The following is a 21,331-nucleotide window of genomic DNA, read 5'->3' on the forward strand; positions in this document are numbered from 1 at the left end:
GGTTCGGTCACTTGAATGTTGATGCTCTCCGACCTGCTGCTCGAGAACAAATGGTCCTCGAACTATCGGATGTGGGCAACAAGCACAGAGTGGCAGTCATGTATTCAAGGCAAGCAACACTGAGATGCGTTCTCGAAGCAGGCCTCACGGCGGGCTTCCTTCCCATTAGAGTTGGTCCATGTTGATCTCTGTGGACCCATGTCTATTGCCAGTCTTGGTGGGGCTCTCTACTTCATGCTACTGGTCAATGACTTCAGTTGGTTTATGTGGATATACTTCTTGCCCTTAAAATCTTTGGCATATTCTCACTTCCGGCTTAGTTGAGAATGAATCTAACTTTCATGTAAAAGCTCTTCTATCGGACAAAGGTGGTGAATTTTGTTCTCATCCATTTGTGGAGTTTTGTGTGACAAAGGCATTCGACAGAAGTTTGCACCGGCACAACTTCTAAAGCAGGCATTGTTGAACGTAAGAATTGTACCGTGGTAGAGATGTCTCGATCCATGCTTACTCATTGGGAAGTTCTTGTGGGCTGAAGCCACTGCCACGGTAGTTCACATCCTGAATCGCTCTCCAACTTCTGCTGTCCCCAAGGTCACTCCTTTTGAAGCCTATTTTGGCAAGAAGCCTAACGTTTCCTATTTCTGCATATTTGGATGTGATGCCTTTGTCCACATTCCCAAGAAACAAAGAGGGAAGTTAGATGTAAAGTCCACTCAAACGATCTTTGTTGGATATAATTCCCAATCTACAGGCTATCGACTGTATGAGGAAGGAGATTATTCTAAGCAGGGATGTTATTTTTGATGAGCAGCTTCCATTTTCCGTCATTGATCATACCCCACCCTTTCTTCCAGCACCCGAGGACAATGATAGTAGTGATGAGTCTGTTCCCCCCGTACCCCCTGCTACGGCAGTCCCTGAGTCTTCTCCCGAGAGTGACCCTGACAGTAATCCAGATGATTCCCCACCTCTCCAGGACGCTGGGGATTGTTCCAGGGCCAATTCTCAAAAGGTACCTCGTTGGTTGATTGAGCCTCTTCATGATTCACGTGTCACTGATATTCCTTCCTCATGGCTTCGAGAGGAGGATGGACCCGGGCGATCCCATCGCAATAAGGAAAAGGTTCTGGATGTAGTTTCACTTCAAGTTAACTATTCCTTAATGTCCCGTATCCTCAAAGACACAGAGCCTTCAAATGTCCGGGCTGCCCTCTCTCAGCTCCACTGGAAGCAGGCCATGGAACGGGAGTTGGATTCCATTGAGCGGAATGGCACCTGGGAGTTGGTACCCCGCCCACAACGACATTCCGTTATTGGTGTCAAATGACATTCCGCCCGCAACCAACACCGTGGGTATCTTCCGATTGCGCACTTGCATTGTTCCTCGGTCCAAGATTCCTATTGGTTTGCGTCTTGCATTATCCTCTATCTCCTGAAACAAAACAATACCCTCGATTAGTGAGTCACCTGTATGCAAAAATTTCTTTAAACGAGAAACATGAAACACTGGGTGCACCTCACAACCCTGTGGCAATTCTAATTTATAGGCTACCTTGCCTATTCTTTTTAGAATTAACCATGGCCTACAACATCGAGGTGATAACTTAGCACACTCTCCTGCAGTCAAAGACTTAGAGTGCGAAGGAACTCTGAGAAAAACTTTTTCTCTTTCCTTAAATTCTCTAGCGGATCGATTTTCATCCGCATACGTCTTAGCTCTATCCATAGCTTGGCGGATGTTAGCTCTCGCAAGTGCTAGCATCTCCCGCATCTGAACCACAAAGTTTGCAGCACTAGGCACTTTCTGAGGTGTTCCAACTATAGTTGGCTTCGCTGGTCTATAACCATAGTTCAGCTCAAACGGACTGAACCCTGTAGAGGAATGTTTTCTATCATTGTAGGCAAACTCTAACAATGGCAACCACTTGTCCCATATATGTTGCCTCAATGACACATATGCTCTAAGCATATCCTCTAAAATTTGGTTGATTCTTTATGTCTGACCATCCGTTTCTGGATGATCCCCACTACTCATTCCCAACTCAGTCCTTAGTGTCTCAAATACCGCAGTCCAAAAATGACCGGTAAATTTGACATCCCTGTCTAATACTATGGATTTAGGTAATCCATGCAAACGAAATATATGTCTAATAAACAAATCCGCCACTTGCGGGGCACTAACAGACTCTCTAGTTGGAATGAAGTGAGCCATCTTGGTAAGACGATCAACCACCAAAAGGATAGAATCATATCCACCTTGTGTCATAGGCAAACCTACAATAAAGTCCATGGAAATGCTCTCCCACTTAGTGGTATCTCCAGGGGCTGTAAAAGTCCGGGTGGCTTCACCCGTTCTGCATTACTTACCTGACACGAAAAACAACGTGTCACATATTCATGAATATGCTTTTTCATCTTTGGCCAAAAGAAATCTCACTTCACGAGATCATATGTCTTCTCGACTCCTGGATGTCCCGCACATGGGCTATCATGGCATTGTCAAATGACTCTCTGCCTGAGATCATTCTGATTAGGTACTACTACCTTGCCATTTCTTTTCAGCATACCATCCCTTATGGCATATCTTGCATAAGTTTGGCCTTTTCTAGATGCCAGATCATCCTTTTCCCCGGGTTTTAATACATGAGCCTTAGGCCAAAGGCTCTGGACAAACTCGTCCACCTTTTGAGTTTCTCTTATCTCGGTCATTAGAGCACTCTCTATTACCGTGAAACTCATATTATGCATAATGCGTGACAACGCATCAGCAACTTTATTATCCTTCCCTCTTCGGTACCAAATCGTCAAATTAAACTCCTGCATGAGTTCTGCCCACCTAGCTTGGCGGCCTCTCACGTCAGGTTGTTTACAAAAATGTTTCAGAGTATCATGATCAACATCCACATAAAACTCTGATCCATATAAATAATGTCTCCATGTTTTCAAAGCATGGACAACAGCATACAACTCTAATTCATGAGTTGGCCAATTTCGTTGAGAGGCAGAAAGCTTCTTGCTTTCAAAGGCTACTGGCCTTCCCTCTTGGAGGAGAACTGCTCCTACCGCAATGCCACTTGCATCGGTTTCAAGGAAAAACGGTTTCTGGGGATCAACTATTTTTAACACCGGTCCTGTGACCACAGCTTGTTTTATAGTGTTAAAACTTTCCTGTTGATTCTGTCCCCATATAAAAGGTACTTTATCTGAGGTCAGATCAGTCAATGGCGATACTATTTCGAAATATCCTTTGATATGCCTTCAATAGAATTGGACAAATCCCAAGAATGATCGCAAAGCGGTCAAACTCTGAGGGATTGGCCAAGTCAATATCGCAGCCACTTTCTTTGGATCCATTTCTACCCCCTCAGGAGTAATTATGAATCCTAAATATTCAAGTCTTACCATACACAGTATAGTTTTCTTTTTATTTACATAAAGAATGGTTTTCCTCAAAGTATTGAACACTATTCTTAAGTGTTCATAATGCTCAGTAATACTCTTACTGAATACCAGAATATCGTCAATAAAGTGTACTACAAACTTTCCGATATACGGACGTAGTAAATCGTTCATAAGCATGAAAAGGTAGCTGGAGCATTGGTAAGTCCAAAGGGCATTACCAAAAACTCATAATGTCCAAACCTGCTTCTAAAAGTGGTTTTATGCACATCCTCGGCTCTAATACGGATCTGATGGTAGCCACACTTAAGATCTATCTTACTGAAAATTACGGCCCCATGTAATGCATCTAGCAAATCATCGATCCAAGCCATCGGATACCTGTGCTTAATAGTGATATTTATCAATGCTCTGTAATCTATACAGAGACGAAAAGTATCATCTTTCTTCTTCTTTAATATCACTGGGGAAGCAAAAGGTGAGAAACTTGGTTGAATCTGCCCCGACTTGAGGTATTCTTACAGTTGTCTTCGCACATCCATCTCTTCAGTAAAACTCGACCTATAGGGAGGTCTATTTACAGATTCTGCCCCCCGGATTAGTTCAATCTTATGCTGAACATTCCGCTCTGGAGGTAACCCATAAGGTAGCTCATCCCTAAAACAATCAGAGAACTCCTCTGTTATTTGATCAACCAGCTTGGCCATCTCCCCATTTTGAGCAACATTAGTGCTAACCGAAGAATCATCAACCGGCTCTACCGATGCTGTACAAAGAAACAAAAACTCTTCTTGAGCTTTTTGAATTTCCATCATGGAAACCAACGGTCCTTGAGGTATATCCCTTTCACCTCGTAAGACATACAGCACATCATTCATCTTGAATTGATAAATGTGCTTTTTCCAATCTATGGCTGGATTCTTCCTAGAATGCCAAGCCTTACCCAGGGCTATGTCTGCATGAGCAAGCTTAGTCATTTCAAAATCAAGCTTCTAAGCATAGTCCTGAATTTGAAGCTCCAACTGGATAACCCTTTGGCCCCATACTTCAGTTGAACTTCCATCTGCCATCCTGACCGTATATGCATAGTCAGATGGGCTAGTCTTTAGTTTCAGCCTCTTTACGAGCTTGGAGTTAATTACGTTGTGCGTTGACGCTGAGTCAAACAACACAATGACCTGATGATTAGCTACTTGCCCTTTCATCTTAATTAACTCCGTATCATTAAAGGCTGTATATCCCGTTGCTGCGGGCTTTGACAGGATATTATCAGCTGCACTAGTTACTAACTTAGCAACAGACACACATAACAAAAAAGGTACTGACCTTTAAGAAGATCCCGCTAGCTGAATCTGCATCTGCTCTGCTCTGGGACTTCCCTCCATTTCCACGTCGCATTCTGAGACCATCATCTCAGCCATCCGACGATCTTTGTTCCGTGGACAATCTTTCCACTGATGAGGTTGAAGGCAATCAAAACAAGCCTTCTCTCCTCGCTTTTTTCCTTTGCTCTAAGTTTAAAGAGGACTTCGACCAAGCCCAGGCTGCCATTGGAGTTACTTTTCTTTTCATTCCAATGGTGGTACTTGATTTAGGAGTCTCAACTGGTTTCGCCTGCTTGGCTTGACCACTAGGCTGTGAGGCACTCCCTTTGCTAATCCACTTCTTCTTAAACCCAGTTTTCTTCGGGTACCCATACTGAGTCCCAACCTGCACAAACCCACTTGGTATGTTCCCTTTTGCATCCTCATAGTTCAGGGCTATGGCAATTGCTTCATCTAGCGTGTTCGCATACTTAGCCCGAACTTCCATCTTTATCCGATCATTCAATCCAAAGATAAAATCTTTTACTTGAAATGACTGAGGTAGGGGTTCATCAACCTTCATTACACTTTCTCTAAACTTATCAGTGTATTCTGACACTGATAAATTTCTCTGACGAAGGTTTTGATACTGATCCCAAGCTCGGGATGCTTCGTCAGGAGGTAGGAAGTGTTTTCTAAATTCCTTTTTAAACCCCTCCCAGGTAGTGGATGCTACTCCATCTTTCTGTTGTTTTATCCACCACCTATCCGCTGCCTCATTAAAGATATGGGTGGCCTCGCGGATTTTCTTCATATCATTCATGATTTCACAAATGGCGAATGCCTCGTCCCATTTGTGTAACCAGGTGTCAATGATATCGGAACTACGGTTAGACATCCGACCAGAATACTTTTCTGGCCTATAATTGGCAATATTAGGCACCTTAGCCCTCCTAGGCTCGACTGTACGAACACTCTGGACTCCGATTCCATCGGAGATTTACCTTTCTCCTCAAGAGATGGTCTGGCAGACATACTATGCACCATTTTCTTGAGTTCAGACTGCCCCACATTTGTTTGTAACTGCTGCGCTAAAATCTGTTGCAAGGCATCCTCTAACATTGCAATTCTGCCAGACAGTGTATGGCCTGCTGGGCACGACACCTGCGGGGTCGGCCGGACTCCCGACTCTACGGGATCCATCCTGGAAGCTTCTTCTTCTACTTCCATTCAGGTCAAGGGGTGTTTTTTTTTTTAAATAAATAATAAATAAAACACCGCTTGAAACTGTAATTACACTGAAACCAAACCCGCTTTTCCCTATACTAGGGAAACTCCTGCAATTCTAAGTTGACTCAAACCCTTGAATCCAAAAGCATAATTTCGCCCCCAATCCAGTTAACACACCTCGAAGCTTTAGAAATTTAACCAAATTAAAGAGGGAATAAAGAAAATTGAAAACCCCCTGGTCATTCACGCAGCATCAAAAGATCATGTTGTTCTTGCTGTGGCTCAGCTACCCCCTCATCGGAGATCCAATTTCTCCACGCCTCTTTTTCTTGGTTGTAGCAACTGTAGCAGCTTTCAATTCCACTTACAAGTAGTAAACTGCTATTGGAACATACCCTCAGGTATCAATTCAGCCACAAATGAAGTCGCCCATTTATACGATTCCACTTCATCTATCAATTGAACCTTTAGCCCTTCCCGCTTATCGGTCGGACTTCCCGTCGTGTGCCTCCCGATTACAGCTTTGTAAAAAAGTTCCCTTGATTCTGCGAATTAAGCCAGGGATGGGAGCACAGTCCCGACCAACTTCGTTGAGCCAACGAACACCCAATTCTGTCACCCGTCTTGTTGTGTCCTCGCCGTACCTCGTCGAGCCAGTCAGCCACGCATCACCGTCAAGCCAATCAAGTAGCCATGACGCTGCCCGTGCGTCACCCATCGCCACGCCATCGTTACCTGTGGGTTTTTTTTTTTTTTTTCAACCAACTCCACTCGAGGACGCACACGAACAATATATGGATCCTAACGAGAAGCCAGGTCCTCACGCCAAGAAATCCCGCGCCTGCGATGACGTCCATGACTATCAAGCTGCGCTATCACCTCCGTACTGTCCGTCGTCACACATCCCAAACATTCTGCACTCTGATACCAAATGAAACATTACAAACTGATTTCTGCCTTCCTTTTGTGGAATCACGGGCACCGGCACTTGGTTTCTCCTCCCAGCCAACCTCGTTGGTAGCAAGCTCACGGATAGATCTAATTACGTAAAAGCTCATGCTTGCTTTTTTTTCAACGAGCCCCAAAACTCCCTAGATGAATCTAGTATGCCACGTCATAATTGTAGGGTCCTTCCTTAATGCATTATTTACCCCTCTCTTGGGATATCTTTAAAACATTTGCCCCTAGGCACATTTAATGCATTAAAGTCCCTTAGCCTTAGATTCACCTAGTCTAGTGCCATGTCACCCTCACCAAGGACCTTGACCTTTATTCCTTTTTGATCATTTACATGAAACCCAAACAATTATAATACAAACATTGATCCTTTAAAGGAAAATGCCGACTGACCCTTCCGAGGTCATGTTACCTCGACTTGAGCGTAACAAGCAACCGCCTGGGTTTTCCAAGACTGAAGGAATGGTTTACAAGCTCCAGAAAGCTTTGTATGGACTTAAGTAGGCTCCTCGAGCTTGGAATCAGAAGATTGATGAGTTGTTTGTTCGCAAGCATTTCCGCCGATCCCGGGCTGATCCCCACTTGTACATGTACGCAGCTCTCTCTCAAGCCTTTGAGATGACAGATCTTGGTCTTCTACACTTCTTCCTAAGATTGGAGATTTCACAGGGACCAGAGCGTTACTTTGTGTCGTGGTGTTTCATATGTCCGAGTGTCGTGCCATTTCCTCACCAGTACCAAGTTGACCAAGTATGATCCCAGTGATCCCGTGGATGCCAACAAGTACCCCAAGTTGATTGGATCTCTAATTAGATCTATGTTACTCCGTTGGTCTTCTCAGCTCTTTCATGCAGACACCTAAGAAGACTCATTGGGATGATGGTCTTCGAATTCTTAGGTATCTTCAGAGGTCTCGCAATCGTGGGTTGTTCTATCAGAACAGACAGCATTCTAGGATCCAGCTTTCAGGTTAGAGTGACTCCGACTAGGGAGGTGATTCCGACACTCGCCGCTCCACCATTGGGTACTGTTTCACTCTCGGCTCGACAGCCATCACTTGGAGCAGCAAGAGGCAACCGAAAGTCGCTCTCTCTTCTACAGGGGACAGAGTATCGTGCTGCATGTTCAGCTACTTGTGAGGCAGTTTGGCTCCGTCACCTACTTAGAATCGGTTTCCACAGTCAGCCCCGACCGTCATCACAGTGACGATCAGAGTTGTATCGCTCTGGCCAAAAATCCGGTGTTTCATGCTCGTACCAAGCATATCGAGATATAGTACCACTATATCCAGGAGAAGGTCCTTGACGACATAATCCAGTTGACGTATTGCAAGATGGAGGACAACAAGGCAGACCTCTTCACCAAGCCCCTGGCACAGCAGCTGCTCAGCGATCATTCCAGCTCTATCCGAATGATTCATGATCCAGGAGCTGAGAGGGGGTGTTAGAGTTCATCTCCTGTCTCCTGAGTGAGGGCCTTGGTTGTGGGTCTGCCCGCCCATGTGAGGGAGAGTGAGGGCCTTGTTTGTGGGTTTGCCTGCCCCAGAGAGGCAGAGGGGGTTCATCATGGAGGCCTACGTATGCCCGGACCTGTACGGACCTGTTCACTCCTGTTTTGAGGACGTGGAGGTGCCAGCATACATCATGGAGGGGCCGCCATCTGCCACGCAGGGCATGGGGGTCTGCAGGGCCTGCTCGTCGGCTGTGTAGGGGGCTCCATCAGCCCACCTAGGGGCTGCCACCAGGCCGCACGTGTGCGCCTGGTTGGTGCCTTGTTTGGCAGGCCTTCAGGCCTCACACCAGCCCACAACAGCAGACCCTGCTGGTCGGTCTGTTGCAGACCAGGTCAGCCCTGGTGGTCGGCCCCTCCAGTCGGTTCATTTAGGGCAGGGGGTGACCCTATAAATAGGGCCCCCTCCATCCCTTGTTTCTCATCTGCACACTTGTGCAGCCACCAGTGGAGGATTTTTCTCCAGCAGTTGAGGAGGTTTTTCCCGAGATCCTGTGCAGTCTCTCTTGTTCTCTGGTTCTCTCTGGCAAGTGTTTGCTGTTCCTCTCCTTCATCGCTCCGCACCGCTGCACTTCTCACAGTTCACAAGTCACTTTTGGATTTCTCTCTTCAAGTCTTATTACTTTCAGTTCAGCTTATCACCCAGAATCAATGTCACTCATCAACTTCGCTTACAATAACTCTTTCCACAGTGCTATCAGCATGATTCCTTTTCAAGCAGCCTATTGACACACTCTAATAGTACCAACTAATTTTGTACTTCAACATCAAGTGACCTTAGCTGATAAGAGATGCAAGATATCTTGCTCAGTCAGGGACCAAATGAGCAAAGCGCAAGAGTGGTATCAACAGTTCACCAATAAAAGCAGACGTCATCTTGAATTCAATAATGGTGACATGGTTCTGTTATTCGTAGCTCCATATGGCTAATAGACAGTAAAGTCTGGGTTTCCTAAACTGCGGCAACAATACTACAGATCATAACGGAAAACTCAACACTAAGTTATAAGTTAGGTTTATTCATCCTATATTTCACATTTCATGGTTGAACACTTATATACCAGGTGTTCTAAAAATGATTATATTCCAAACATTGAAGACGACTACATTCTCCTATAATCAAGAAATATAAGTTTTCCAAATGATTATATTCCAAAAATTGAAGACGAATACATTCTCCTTATTCCTGAGCGTATTCTGGAACATCGACAGTGAGAGGCACGGCATTGACTTATGATAGCGTTTCTTGTTCTATGGCATGATTTGGCTGATTCCGTGCATGTCAATCTGAACATTTGAAATGACTAGTGACAGTCAAAGTTTGACCGAAAAGCCAAAATTAGGGCTCTGACCATTCAAGTCTGTCTGAAATCAGACCATGATGTACTGCAGTGTGAGCTAGAGTGCATGTGATGCCAGAAACAGAAAAAGGCCCAAAATTCGACCAAAATTAGGGCAAAAGCAGGTGGAGCTTATGAGCTCGCTCGCTTGTGAAATATGATACCACTTATGAGCTAGCTTGAGCTCATGAGCAAAGGTCAACAAAGGGGAGACTTTCCAGGAGAACCAGTAAGAAAGGATCTCATGTGTTAAGGATGTGTATCAAGACGCAAGGTCACAATTCCATGTGTAATGGATATGTATCAAGATGCAAGGCCACTATTCTATCCTTGGTTACAGTACGTATGAGGTATAGCATGTGAAAATGGAAGTGAGTCGTGTTGCCATGGCAGAAACAAGAAGAGAAGTGTTGGAGAACAGTGGCTAGCTGTCTTAGAGTCTAATCTCGCAGCAAAATACTGCTTCGGTAGATCAAGACTAAGGCAGCACTCCTATACAACTAGGTGACGTGTGTAAAAGAATAATTAAGGCAACCACTCAGAGCTAGGCAGACATAACAGTGGTCGAACATACCAATCTTTATTGCACCATAATAGGTCAATCTCTTACAAACAGTTGCACCCATAGATGCCCCAACACTTGCAGCACTTGCTGCTGCCTTGGCTCCTCAGTAGAATGCTCCAGATCTGCTCCAAAACTCTTGCCTATCTACTCCTTGCTAACTGCATGCTCTGGTGAGTTTCATTGGCTGTCAGCAAAATGGAGGCAATTACAGTACGCACCTTGATCCATGAAACCTGTACAGTGGGATCCTTGTGGCTGCCACACATCTACCCGACAATTGGCCTTGTCTAGAAGCCCTAAAATTTCTCCCAGGCTCTCAGCTGTCTCCAGAACCAAGCTCTAAGTGAGCTTCGCTCAAGTCTGAATCCCAAGCCCACCAAGGTTCTCTGTAAAATCTCCAAATCACATGGCTCCACTGTCTCTGACACAACCAAGTCACCATCAAATCTGTCTAGCAATATGCCCTTGAATCTCATGGCATCAGTATTAAGGAGTCCATGACACGAAGACAGTCAACCAACATGCAAATAGCTCTGAATACCTCTGCAATCAGATTCTTACAAAGGGTTGCACCCATGGAAGCAGCTGTTCTTCAAGAAAAGCAAAGGTGAGCAGGATGTACTATCTGTCAGTTTACTTTGTGGCCTACGGTTCATTGAGAAGACCTGCTCGTAAGCCCTCAAATGAGGAAAGCATGGGGAGGGAGAATTAAAGATCAGGAAGAGGGATGAAGAGGCTGCCTTGTGGGACGCACACAGGCTGCACATGGGCAGCATACCACCATTCTTCTTGTATTTAATGATAATCCACCCTTTAGGGCAGACCTGTCCTTCAGTGGACAGCCAAGGTGTTGGCCATCCTTTGGGCCCACGTGGGCATTGGTTCAGGGCAGGGATGCGATTAGAGGGGCACTGTTACATCCCCCAAGGAACCTGCAAATAAGATTGAATACAATTACAAAACCGAGAGTGGTAGGTCTGTTATCTTGGGAACCTGCAAATAAGATTGACTACAATCACAAAACCAAGAGTCATAGGTCTGTGATTTTGTTGAGCAAGTTGTTGAAAACGGTATGCTGTGGGAGACGGGCCTTAATCATGCTATAGCTAATTGACTGGTTCAGTGCTTTATTAGCACTGCCTTGCAAGGCAGCGCTCTATGACCTCCCAATCAATTTGGACACTCTTCCCATGCCCATGCCTTCACTCCTTTCTATTCTAATTTTGCTCGTGAGTGAGCTACTCATATTTTGCATGCTCTTGTTTGATCTCTCTCTCTCTCTCTCTCTCTCTCTCTCTCTCTCGATCAATCAATCAATCAACTCGTCACCATCCTGCCTTTATTATTTCCATGTTTTTATCTTTTATGGAGCGTTGGAGTATACACATCATGCGCTTTCTTGTTATTCTAGAGAAACAGTTGACCATTACACGATCTCAACGTCCACACAATCTTACTAACTGACCCACGGCATAATGACAGTCTGTGAGTATGCTGACCGCAGAGGTAATGCTTGTTGAAGGTATGCTGCCATTAATACAGCAGTCGGCAATATATGCAGAGCAAAGATCATGTGAAGGTTGGAAGCCAATGTCAAACACGCAAGGAGACGCTCTCTTCGTTTGCAGAACAATGGAGGAACCGCCGTACGTCTAATGACGGCTTCAAACGAACAAAGTGGCTAGGACGAAAAATAAAGTTCGGAACGACGAAACTAAAACGTTACATACCTGAGCCTTTTGACGAAGCGGAGAGCCTCTGCACCAAGTCATGCCACCAGTCCGATTCACTCAACCGTTGCGAATGAGGTTCTGGAGACTCAAGGGAGGCTTCGCGCTTGTCGGGCTGCGCCCTCTTCCGTTTCCTGGGCACTTCCTTCAACGGAGCCATGAGTTGAAGATCATTAGTAAGTCAGTACTAGCGCTCCCCGGGAAGGTACAGTTTCCTTTGCGATTGAATTTGAGGACGGCAGCGATCCTATTCGCAAGCACCGGGAACTTGAATTGACAATCTGAAGCGACCCAATTGAAGACGAAAGTACGAGATCGGTAGAATCGAAATGAGGCAAGCTCCGCTAGTAAGCAAACGGGTTACGGAAAGCTAGAGAGCAGAGCCCTCTCTCTCTCTCTCTCTCTCTCTCGTGCGCGAGCGAGGGTGCTCTCTCTCTCTCACTCCCTCTTTCTGTTTGCAGCAAACCGACGAACCGGCCAGAATTTTTCTGTCGCTTATTCAAGATGTTACAGTGGGATAGAGTAGCATATGGTACGGGGAAGGACCGCTGCCGTCTCAAAATGAGTCAAAACGGCGACTTGGATTTTGATCAAACGCTAGCCATGGTCAGATTCCTCTCATAAAACCATATTCCTCTCCCCTTCCCCTTCTCCGTTTCGATGTAGCTCTCTCTCTCCGGCTTCTGCAGCGAATTCTCTCTCCTCCCTTTCCAGCTTTAGTTATGATGATGAATCATGACAGCGCCATCACAAAGCCTGACAAAACAAGAAGATGAGAGTATAATTGCGATCCGGGAAAGAAGAGGAGTGCGAGACAATTCAGAGGGACCCTTCACCCCGGGCCTCGGGAGTCGGGGCTGCGATATCCACTGCCTCGTGTGCCCATTCTGGAGTTTTCTTTCACATCACATGCGATTCTGACCAACATCATCCTCAGGACATTGGCACAATCCTGTTCAACCACCCGCACGCCGAAGACTTTTCCGAGCAATTACAAGCTCGTTTTGAAAAAGATCTTGGAAAATGGACTCGCTTTCTCGGGCTTCCTTTTCTGCATGGGGAAGCTTCACCATAGCTCTCTATCAAAACAAAAGATCTCGCTTGCCAGCAGAGCTGATGAGAGGATACTGGAATTCGCCATAGCTGTCTATCTCAAGATCTAGGAGCCCAGAGCATACACGCCATAGCCATAGCCACGCTCGATCAATGATCTCTCTGACCAGCCTCGGCAATCCCCGACCCTGCTTCTAGAGTGATTTCACTGCCGATTCCCGAACAGTCACCCATCATAATGGTATCATTGATCTCACTACAACGAGTACAATCTATAGAAACTCCATAGCTCTCCTCAAAGAGTACAATCTATAGAAACTCCATAGCTCTCCTCCTCCTACCTATTAACTCCATCACCCAACTCCACATAGAATTTGTCGAGAATGCTGCTTGTCCGAAGCTATCGAAAGCTGTCCCAATAGGGCCCTTCATAATCTGAGGTTGAGGTTGTCACATTAGTTTGGCAATTATGAAGGTTGAGGTTGTCACATCTAGTTTGGTAGATCGGAGTCCCGACTTTACCGGCACAACGTTGCCCGATGGTGATTGGACAGCATCAGATAGAGATGCAAGCTCCTCGAAATCCCACGTGGCAGCTTTTCATTCACTATCCATTGCTTGCCTGAGGCTACCTGCCTGTGCAGTTCAATATGATGGGTCACGCCTTCCAGTCGCTTTTGCAACCACGTCTCCGTCTGCAAGCAGATCATCTGCCCAAGGTGAGAGCTCTTCTTCTCCTCCTCATTAGATACTCTATAGGCCCAATCTTCTTCAACGTAGATCCTCATGCTCAAGCTTGAAATACTACTTACTCCTCATGTCGAAACATAACATCAAGCATTTGCTAGTCCATTTTGGAAGACCGGCAAATGCCACTTTGGCATTAAATATAGATACCACATCACCAACCCCATTTCCTTTCCCAAAAATCTTTGAAAGTTGGAGCACCTCTATTTCCTTCCCCAAAATCTTAGATGCTCTTAAAAGTTGGAGCTCAGAGTCTTGAAAACCTCTCTACCTACTAACCTCTCTAATTACTCGAAGATATAAAACGTCGGTAAAGGCAGTCAAACACCACCACTCGCACAAGATTTCTTGTAACCCATGCTTATTTATGTCCTTTAAATAAGCAACAAAGAAATGCTTGTCTAGTATTAGCTCCATTATCCATAATTCTAAGAGGTGGGGATACCCTCCTGTTGCTCTTAACAGACATTGGCTTCCCATTAGGAGTCTACATTCGTGCAATATGGGTGCATGGGGCCATAGTGGAAGTCTAGTTGCCTTTTGCACTATGTATTTCATTCAAAATACTTGTGTTCCTTAAGGACCGCAACAAAGGCCATCCTCTCCCAAACCATGTTGATTCTATATATATTTGTAACCAAAACTTTGACACCTTCCTATAGAAAAAAAGGGTGATGGAAAAAGGCTTCTTTCAATGGAAGTACATCATGTGTATCATCATGATGTTCTTGGATGAAGACTTTGTGGTACACAAATCGATATTACCAAGATTCATAAATGGATGAGTATGTTTTCCTATTAGTTACTTCACACAATGTACACCAACCAAGAACAAAGGGGGATTGTTGCCCTCCTTATCTTATGGTGTGACTTGGACCTATTGTGACTTAGTGGAATGGTCGTACGTGTAGGCACATAAAATAACCCCCCCACACACACACACACACGAACACACATGTAAGCATGGACATGCCCACACAGACACGTGCACACATGCACATGCACATGCATGCATGCACACACACACACACACAATTCCATAACTTGGACTTCTATATCCTTCTCTTACACCAGTAAAGTGCAAGTTGCCCCCATTAAAGTGTAACAATTTGGACATGCCATGAATTAGTTGCCCCCATTAAAGTGTATTGATTTGGACATGCCAGTACCTCTACTATGCAAAGCTCTAATGTTTATTAGCTTTTCCACTAAAAATGTTGAACCCCTAGACTTTTATATTAGTTTAGGTCTATTTTACAGACAAGCATGGATTTGTAGGTATTTATTTAGGCTTGGATTTTCTTTCTTTTGATATAAAGAGCACCACTCAGTTATGGCCTAGTCATTGTTAACCCTTTCCTTTGCCATGGTTTCACTACAAGAAAACCTGGTAGAAATGGTAATGGGAAATGGCATCCAATAGGTATGAAATGGCAAGCAACGTGCCATATATTTGATAGAAATGGCAGTTGGAAATGACAACCACACCTTGACCTACCATTTCTTACAAAGAAATGGCAATAGGAAAGAGCAAGATTTTCTTGTTTGCCATTTCTTAGGAATAAATGGCAACACAAAATGGCCAATATTTATTCACTGCTATTTCCTATGAATAAATGGCAACACGAATTGGTATTCATTTCTTGGCTGCCATTTTTCGAGGAAATGGCAGCACAAAATGGCAACAATTTCTTCATTGCCATTTCTTATGAAGAATTGGCAACACAAAACGGTAGCCATTTTTTGACTACCATTTCCTATTAAGAAATGGCAGCACAATATGGCAACCATTTCTCGACTATCATTTCTTACAAAGAAATGGCAAGCATTTCTTAACTACACTTTCTTACAAAGAAATGGCAATACAAAATGAAAATGTGTAGTGAAAGTACACAACAATCAAGCATTCAAGTACTGCAAAGTATTCGATTGCTGCCAAGCATTCACTACGACCATTCACACCAATATCAATGCTTATCAATCATCAACTCTGTTTCCTTAGTTTTTTATTTTAAGGCCATACCATGAATGTTAGTGCAAGAGTTACCTTCACTGATATTTGCATCGTGTTAGCATCTCTAAATTACTGCTAAAAAAACTCTAGGAAGCATCGATATTAGTGTCCAAATTTGATTCAATAATGCTCTAGAATAAGACACAACATCAACAAAAGAGTCAAAATTGCATTGACAATTTCGGCAACGTGTGAAGTTTCACCCTACACCTTGCAACAATGAAATTGTTTTTACAAATGAAAATATTTTTATCAACGGTGTCCTCCATTCTCTAATCAATTGAGCCCTCTTTGAGATCTTCCAAGTCTCCCTTGCGATATTGATTATAAGGGTAAGAGTTTAGAGACTAAGATCTAGGGTCTAGGGTCTAGGGTCTAGGGTTTAGGGATTATTGGTTAGTGTATAACGTGAAGAGCTTAGAGTCTTGAATCTATGGTTAGGGTTTGAGGTTTAGGGTCTAAGGTCTAGGTCTCATACATCTTTAGCATGTAAATTGAGTTCTCCTAAATCATTTTCTAAGAAACCATTTGACGAACTCAAATTATATTCACATTCCAAAACTCTTGTAGAAGGTCCATTGGGAAGTGATACTTTGCAAAGGCGTCTTCAATGTCCTGGTGACCAATATAGGTAAGTATGGCATTGTCCTGTGAAATTGAACATCTATTTTAGTTAATAGGGTAATGTCAACTGCTTATCAGCTCTATCCTCTCATAGTAGAAGTAATGATGAAATATATTTCACATGTTTGGCCATGTGTCTGCAAAGTGTCCTTTTTTATTGCATCAGTTCCTTAGTGGCAGAGTTGTAGCCTGAGTTGCCTTTAAAAAAATTCAAAATCAATACAACTAAAGTTACCAAGTATCTGTTTTAAAAAAAACTTATTCCAATCTCCCATGTGGATTGTATGTGTAAGTGTGTCATTTAGTTTTCCTACCATGACATCACTCTCCTCTGTCCATAGAGGTATAGAACCACAAAACCATGGACTCAATAATGTCTTTCGAACTATTAAATCCTTACATTCATATGCAATCACAATATTAGATCCCTTAGTCAATGGTATGGACTTGTGCAACAAAGAAGCTATAGGTCGTGTGCAATCCCAAGTCAACAAAATGCATTTCTTTGTAGGATGCTCATTCCAGTCACATCATCTGCTCATAAAGTCTCAATCCCACCTTTAATAACTCCTTTCCAATTTTCCACACTTGATAAGTCTTCAACACTCTCATCTAGTTTGACAAATATCTCATCTCCCAACTTATCAACTTCTCCCTTAAACAATACTTTCTTGTACGCTATGAAATTTCCAAAATTTCCATGATTCCTTTGAATACCCAAGAACTGCTCTACAGAGTGACATTCTTCATCTTTTAAGCAACAATAAGTTTTCTTCTTCTTAGATATTGCATGGATATCCATGACCATATTGAAGAAACTCTCGCATACTAAAGAATTTGAAAGTATGCATGCTCAACCATGTAAATGACAAATGATCCACATCATGATTTGCAAGGACAAGGATATTACTCTCACTAAATCTTATTCAAAGCATCATATCCATTGGATGCACGTGCATATGCTAGAAGCACATCGATCCATATTTTAAGCACTCATGCACAATGCATGGTAAGAAATGTGGAAATATGCATGCCCAACCATGCAAATGATATTTGATCCACATCAAATTTTGCAGGCACAAGGATCTTAATCATGATACTCAATGAAGGTATTTAAACGCAAATTTGGTATGGAATCTCTCAACATTTATATCTGACAAATTATCAAAAGTAGAAAGCCATATTTTTTTGAAGTTATACAAAAGCCTTTCCATAATTTTCTAGTAGTCTTAGTGTCCACATACATGTCAATATTTTCATGAAAATTATCAACATTGATCATGGCATATGAGTGGCATATATAAATGCTATTATGGTATTTATATTGATGCACATTGTGATGGAAAATTAGCTAATAATGTTCCTCAAAATTTTTAAATGAAATGACCTTTATAATTTGAAGAAAGAACAACATTGCAAACAAGAGTTCATGTATGCATGGGAGCACTGGCTCTTGTTTGTGAGCTGCGTGGGTCTCTAGATACGGGGAAGAATTATTAGGGCATGTAGTTCCAATCAAATTGAATAGGGTACAAAGTTTTTTGTTAAAGGCTAATAAAACCGGTGGTTTATATTTTAAAAAAAAGGAAATCTAAGTTTTGGAAGGTAATTGGGAGCTATTTTGCTTTGAACATTGGCAATCGACATGGGAATTAGTATGCAATGTAGACAGGGTCATGATCAGACTAGTACGCTTGCATTGTTCTGAAGAAATTGCTCTCGTCAAAGGTGCGTTTGTCCAAATGTGGTCAATTTGAGACCCATAAATTGTAGTGAAGGTTTTGTTCACTAATAGCAGGTGATTTTCTTCCATGAGATTTTGTAGTTGCAATCGCTTTTGAGAAGGTTGTAGCATATTAATGTTGAAATCCCCCAGCATGAAAGTTGGATGGTGCGATTTGTTCCAGGAAACTGTGGAGGGTGCATGCTTCGATAAGGTATATTGCCACTATAAACATCGCTTTCCTTGGGTTCAGTCGAAAGTGAGCCATGATCACCGAGCATTGTAAACATTTCACGTGAAACCAAAGAAAGCCTGCGTTTGTACAAAAGTGATGTACCCATTCCTGCAAATGCTGTAATAGTAGCGAATGTTGTTGTGTTGATATAGTGTTTTGGGTCTACGGTTCTGATTTCATTAAGGCAAAGCAAGTCCGAGGCTTGGATGTTGTAGTCTGCGTTAATATCCTCAGAATACAGCTCTAAAGAGAGTATTTAAGGTTGGTATAGTTTTTGAGACAAGGGACGTCGAACTGCGAAGTTGCAGTTGTAACGAGTCTTTCCATTTCAGCGGCCACAGTTACATCCACATGGAAATGTTTGCTATCTAAAGGTTTGAGGAGGTAAAGGTTTTCTTTAGAACGTACTCTTAAGAGTGTAGTATATGTGATGCCATGTTGTGGACGGCTTGTAGGATCAAAATACAATGTTTCTAGTGTTGAGTCCTATGCATGGTGGATGGTTCTTGTTGAAGCCGGTTGAATTGGGAATTGTGTTCGTGAAATGACATAGTTGCTATTGCTCCCTATTTGTATTTCCTTTGTGATGGGCAATATTGCAGTCCAGGATTGGTCAATATGATCTTCGTAGAAGTGCCGAGTTTGCTGACATGTGCATGCTCTAGTGGTGGGGCTAGAGAATTGCAACCACATTTTGAGTTGGACATTGTTACAACCTTGAAGTGGCCATCGGCCCCATTCACAAGACCATCGACTGTGTTGTAGTTCCCTCCATATAGCTTGACAACGATATTTGGTTTTAGCTTTATTTCTTTGTGCAAGCCAGCAGTCTTGCTGGGGTCATTCGGTAAGGAAAGAGTGCCGGGGCAATTGCCATGTCTATTATCCACTACTTGGAAAGTGTAAATGTTACCGGCCGTATGGTAGAACACCATTTTGTTATGCGCACGCACCAGTTTGTTTGTGCAGAATAGGTGAGGTATCGTCAAGTCTAGTGGTGGCTTATGATAACATACCGAATTGATTGTGTCAATGTCTTGTTGACTTTGTGTGATTGTCTGGAATTTGTTCGAGATGTTAGTGAACATTAATCATTTTGGAGCATGACAGTGTTGAGTTGGTAACACTTGATCCGTTCTTTCCAAAAATTTTGCTTTAAAGGGTTTCAATGTTGGATAGGGGATAGCTGGTATACCCACTTGTCACGGATAAGTTATAGCTGGTATAAGTCTCCTATTATTATGATGTCCAGGGCCCTGAACGAGATGTTGTGAATGTGCTTGATGGCGCATAACCGCTTACCCACAAAGTTAAGTATGTGTTTCCCAATGAGCGATAGCTCGTCTAGGATAACAATTCAAAGGTCCAAGTATTGTTTTGTGAGCCTATCTAGCTTGTGAGCTACCAATTTAGGCAAGTTTTTACAGTTTATCTGTATATTCAACGTAGAATGGAGAGTAGCACCGTTCATATGGCAAGCGGCCCTTCCTGTGTAATCCATTTTTAGTATTTTCATAGTCAATGGGTTGGAGGTTGAACCTTTATTATATAGACACAGTAGCTCTTGGTAAAGAGCGTAATATGTAAATTGGCTCATCTAGTCTATTTTTCTTTTTCCACATTATGTCATCAAACACACACCTTTGTTTTGCATTCAGGCGTCGTACTTGGGAGTAATGCTCTTCTGTGGAGATTAATCCTGCTTGTGGATCTAGATACAGGTAAGTGTCAGCACGTTCTCTTTTCTTTTCATTCCTTGTTGAGAAGGAATGTCAATTGGTTTATCTTCGACACAATTGTAACGAGTCACGTCCACCATATCAGATAAATCTAGCAAAATAGCATTGTTGAATGTCTCAGCCCATACATTATCATTTGCATTCATAGCCATCTCATGCACGTGTTGCTCAAAGTTTGACCAAGCCTTCGCATTTTGATCATCCGCATCTAACCGAAAATTGAATTTTTTTATGCACGTCGTCAATTCAATGGTTGTGTTTGCTGTAAGCGTCTTGCCATGTTTCGTGTGACTGTTTCAAGGTTTCTTCTGATTCGCATTAAGGAATGTAGAACATCAACTGTTTTCTATAATAGTTATTTGGATCTCGATTCTGTTCAAAATGTGTGAACCTAATCACGTACGATTTCTTCAACTTTTGTACGTTAACCTATTGTATTCCGATACAAATTCGGTAAGCGAAATTAGCTCAGACTTGCTAGTTGTGCAGCGTAGTGATCTGTAATTGAAGCAATCGAGTCATCAGGTAATGTTTGTAAGACTTTATTAGTTTTAGCACAACTACACGCTGCTACAATGGTGCTATATTTATGAACTGCACTGTACGAGAAGCGTGGTACATCAGTAGACTGCCTGCTGTGCCGACATCTGTTGCACATTTAAAAATGCAGCTCCCATTTTCTTGATTCGTTCAACCATGTCATCGCTATCTTGGTTTGATTTCTTTATTATATCGTTAAATGCTCTAGTTATTATGTTGTCTATCTTTGTGAGGTACGAAGTGCAATATGCCGCCACTGCATATGGGTCTAATATGAATTCAGCGTTAGCGTTGGCATCCCATAACGGTGCTAGCAACTTTGCAAATGGGATTGTCCAAGCATCCGATGGATTCCTCTATAGAAAGAGCATTGGTCGCTTTAAATTTGCTCACAAACACAGCATATATTCTTCCTTGGTTAGTCTTAATTTATTTAAAAAGTCTGTGAAATTGTGCAATGAAGCAGAAGTCAAGTCATTCAGGTCCCTATACACGCTCGCAGGGTTAGATGTGATATTGGTTGTATTGGAAAATGAAACCTGCAAATCGCCTTGCCTTTTTTTGGCACATGCGTGTATGTTTATTGCGTTGTGCTGCTTGCAATGACTCGGGGGGCAAC

General features: G+C 43.0%; 1 protein-coding gene across 3 annotated transcripts in view; it reads right to left on the reverse strand.

Moving 5' to 3' along the window:
• LOC147904808 (nuclease) overlaps positions 1 to 13,331 on the reverse strand; it is a 39,963-nt gene extending 26,632 nt beyond the window's left edge. Inside the window, exon 1 of one of the 3 annotated variants that reach the window (XM_087388462.1) lies at positions 12,038 to 13,331. In XM_087388462.1, the coding sequence (XP_087244588.1) occupies positions 12,038 to 12,197 (160 nt within the window). In that variant the 5' untranslated portion in view covers positions 12,198 to 13,331. Of the gene's footprint in view, positions 1 to 10,316; positions 10,506 to 10,525; positions 11,177 to 12,037 lie in introns of those variants that run through there. The other 2 variants (XM_087388479.1, XM_087388470.1) reach the window with 2 other exon arrangements.
• Between the last annotated feature and the right edge of the window lie 8,000 nt (positions 13,332 to 21,331).

Source organism: Dipteris shenzhenensis, chromosome 2, assembly GCF_047967505.1.
Source record: "Dipteris shenzhenensis isolate YYH24624 ecotype China chromosome 2, Dip_SZ_1.0, whole genome shotgun sequence".
NCBI classification, from domain to species: domain Eukaryota; kingdom Viridiplantae; phylum Streptophyta; class Polypodiopsida; order Gleicheniales; family Dipteridaceae; genus Dipteris; species Dipteris shenzhenensis.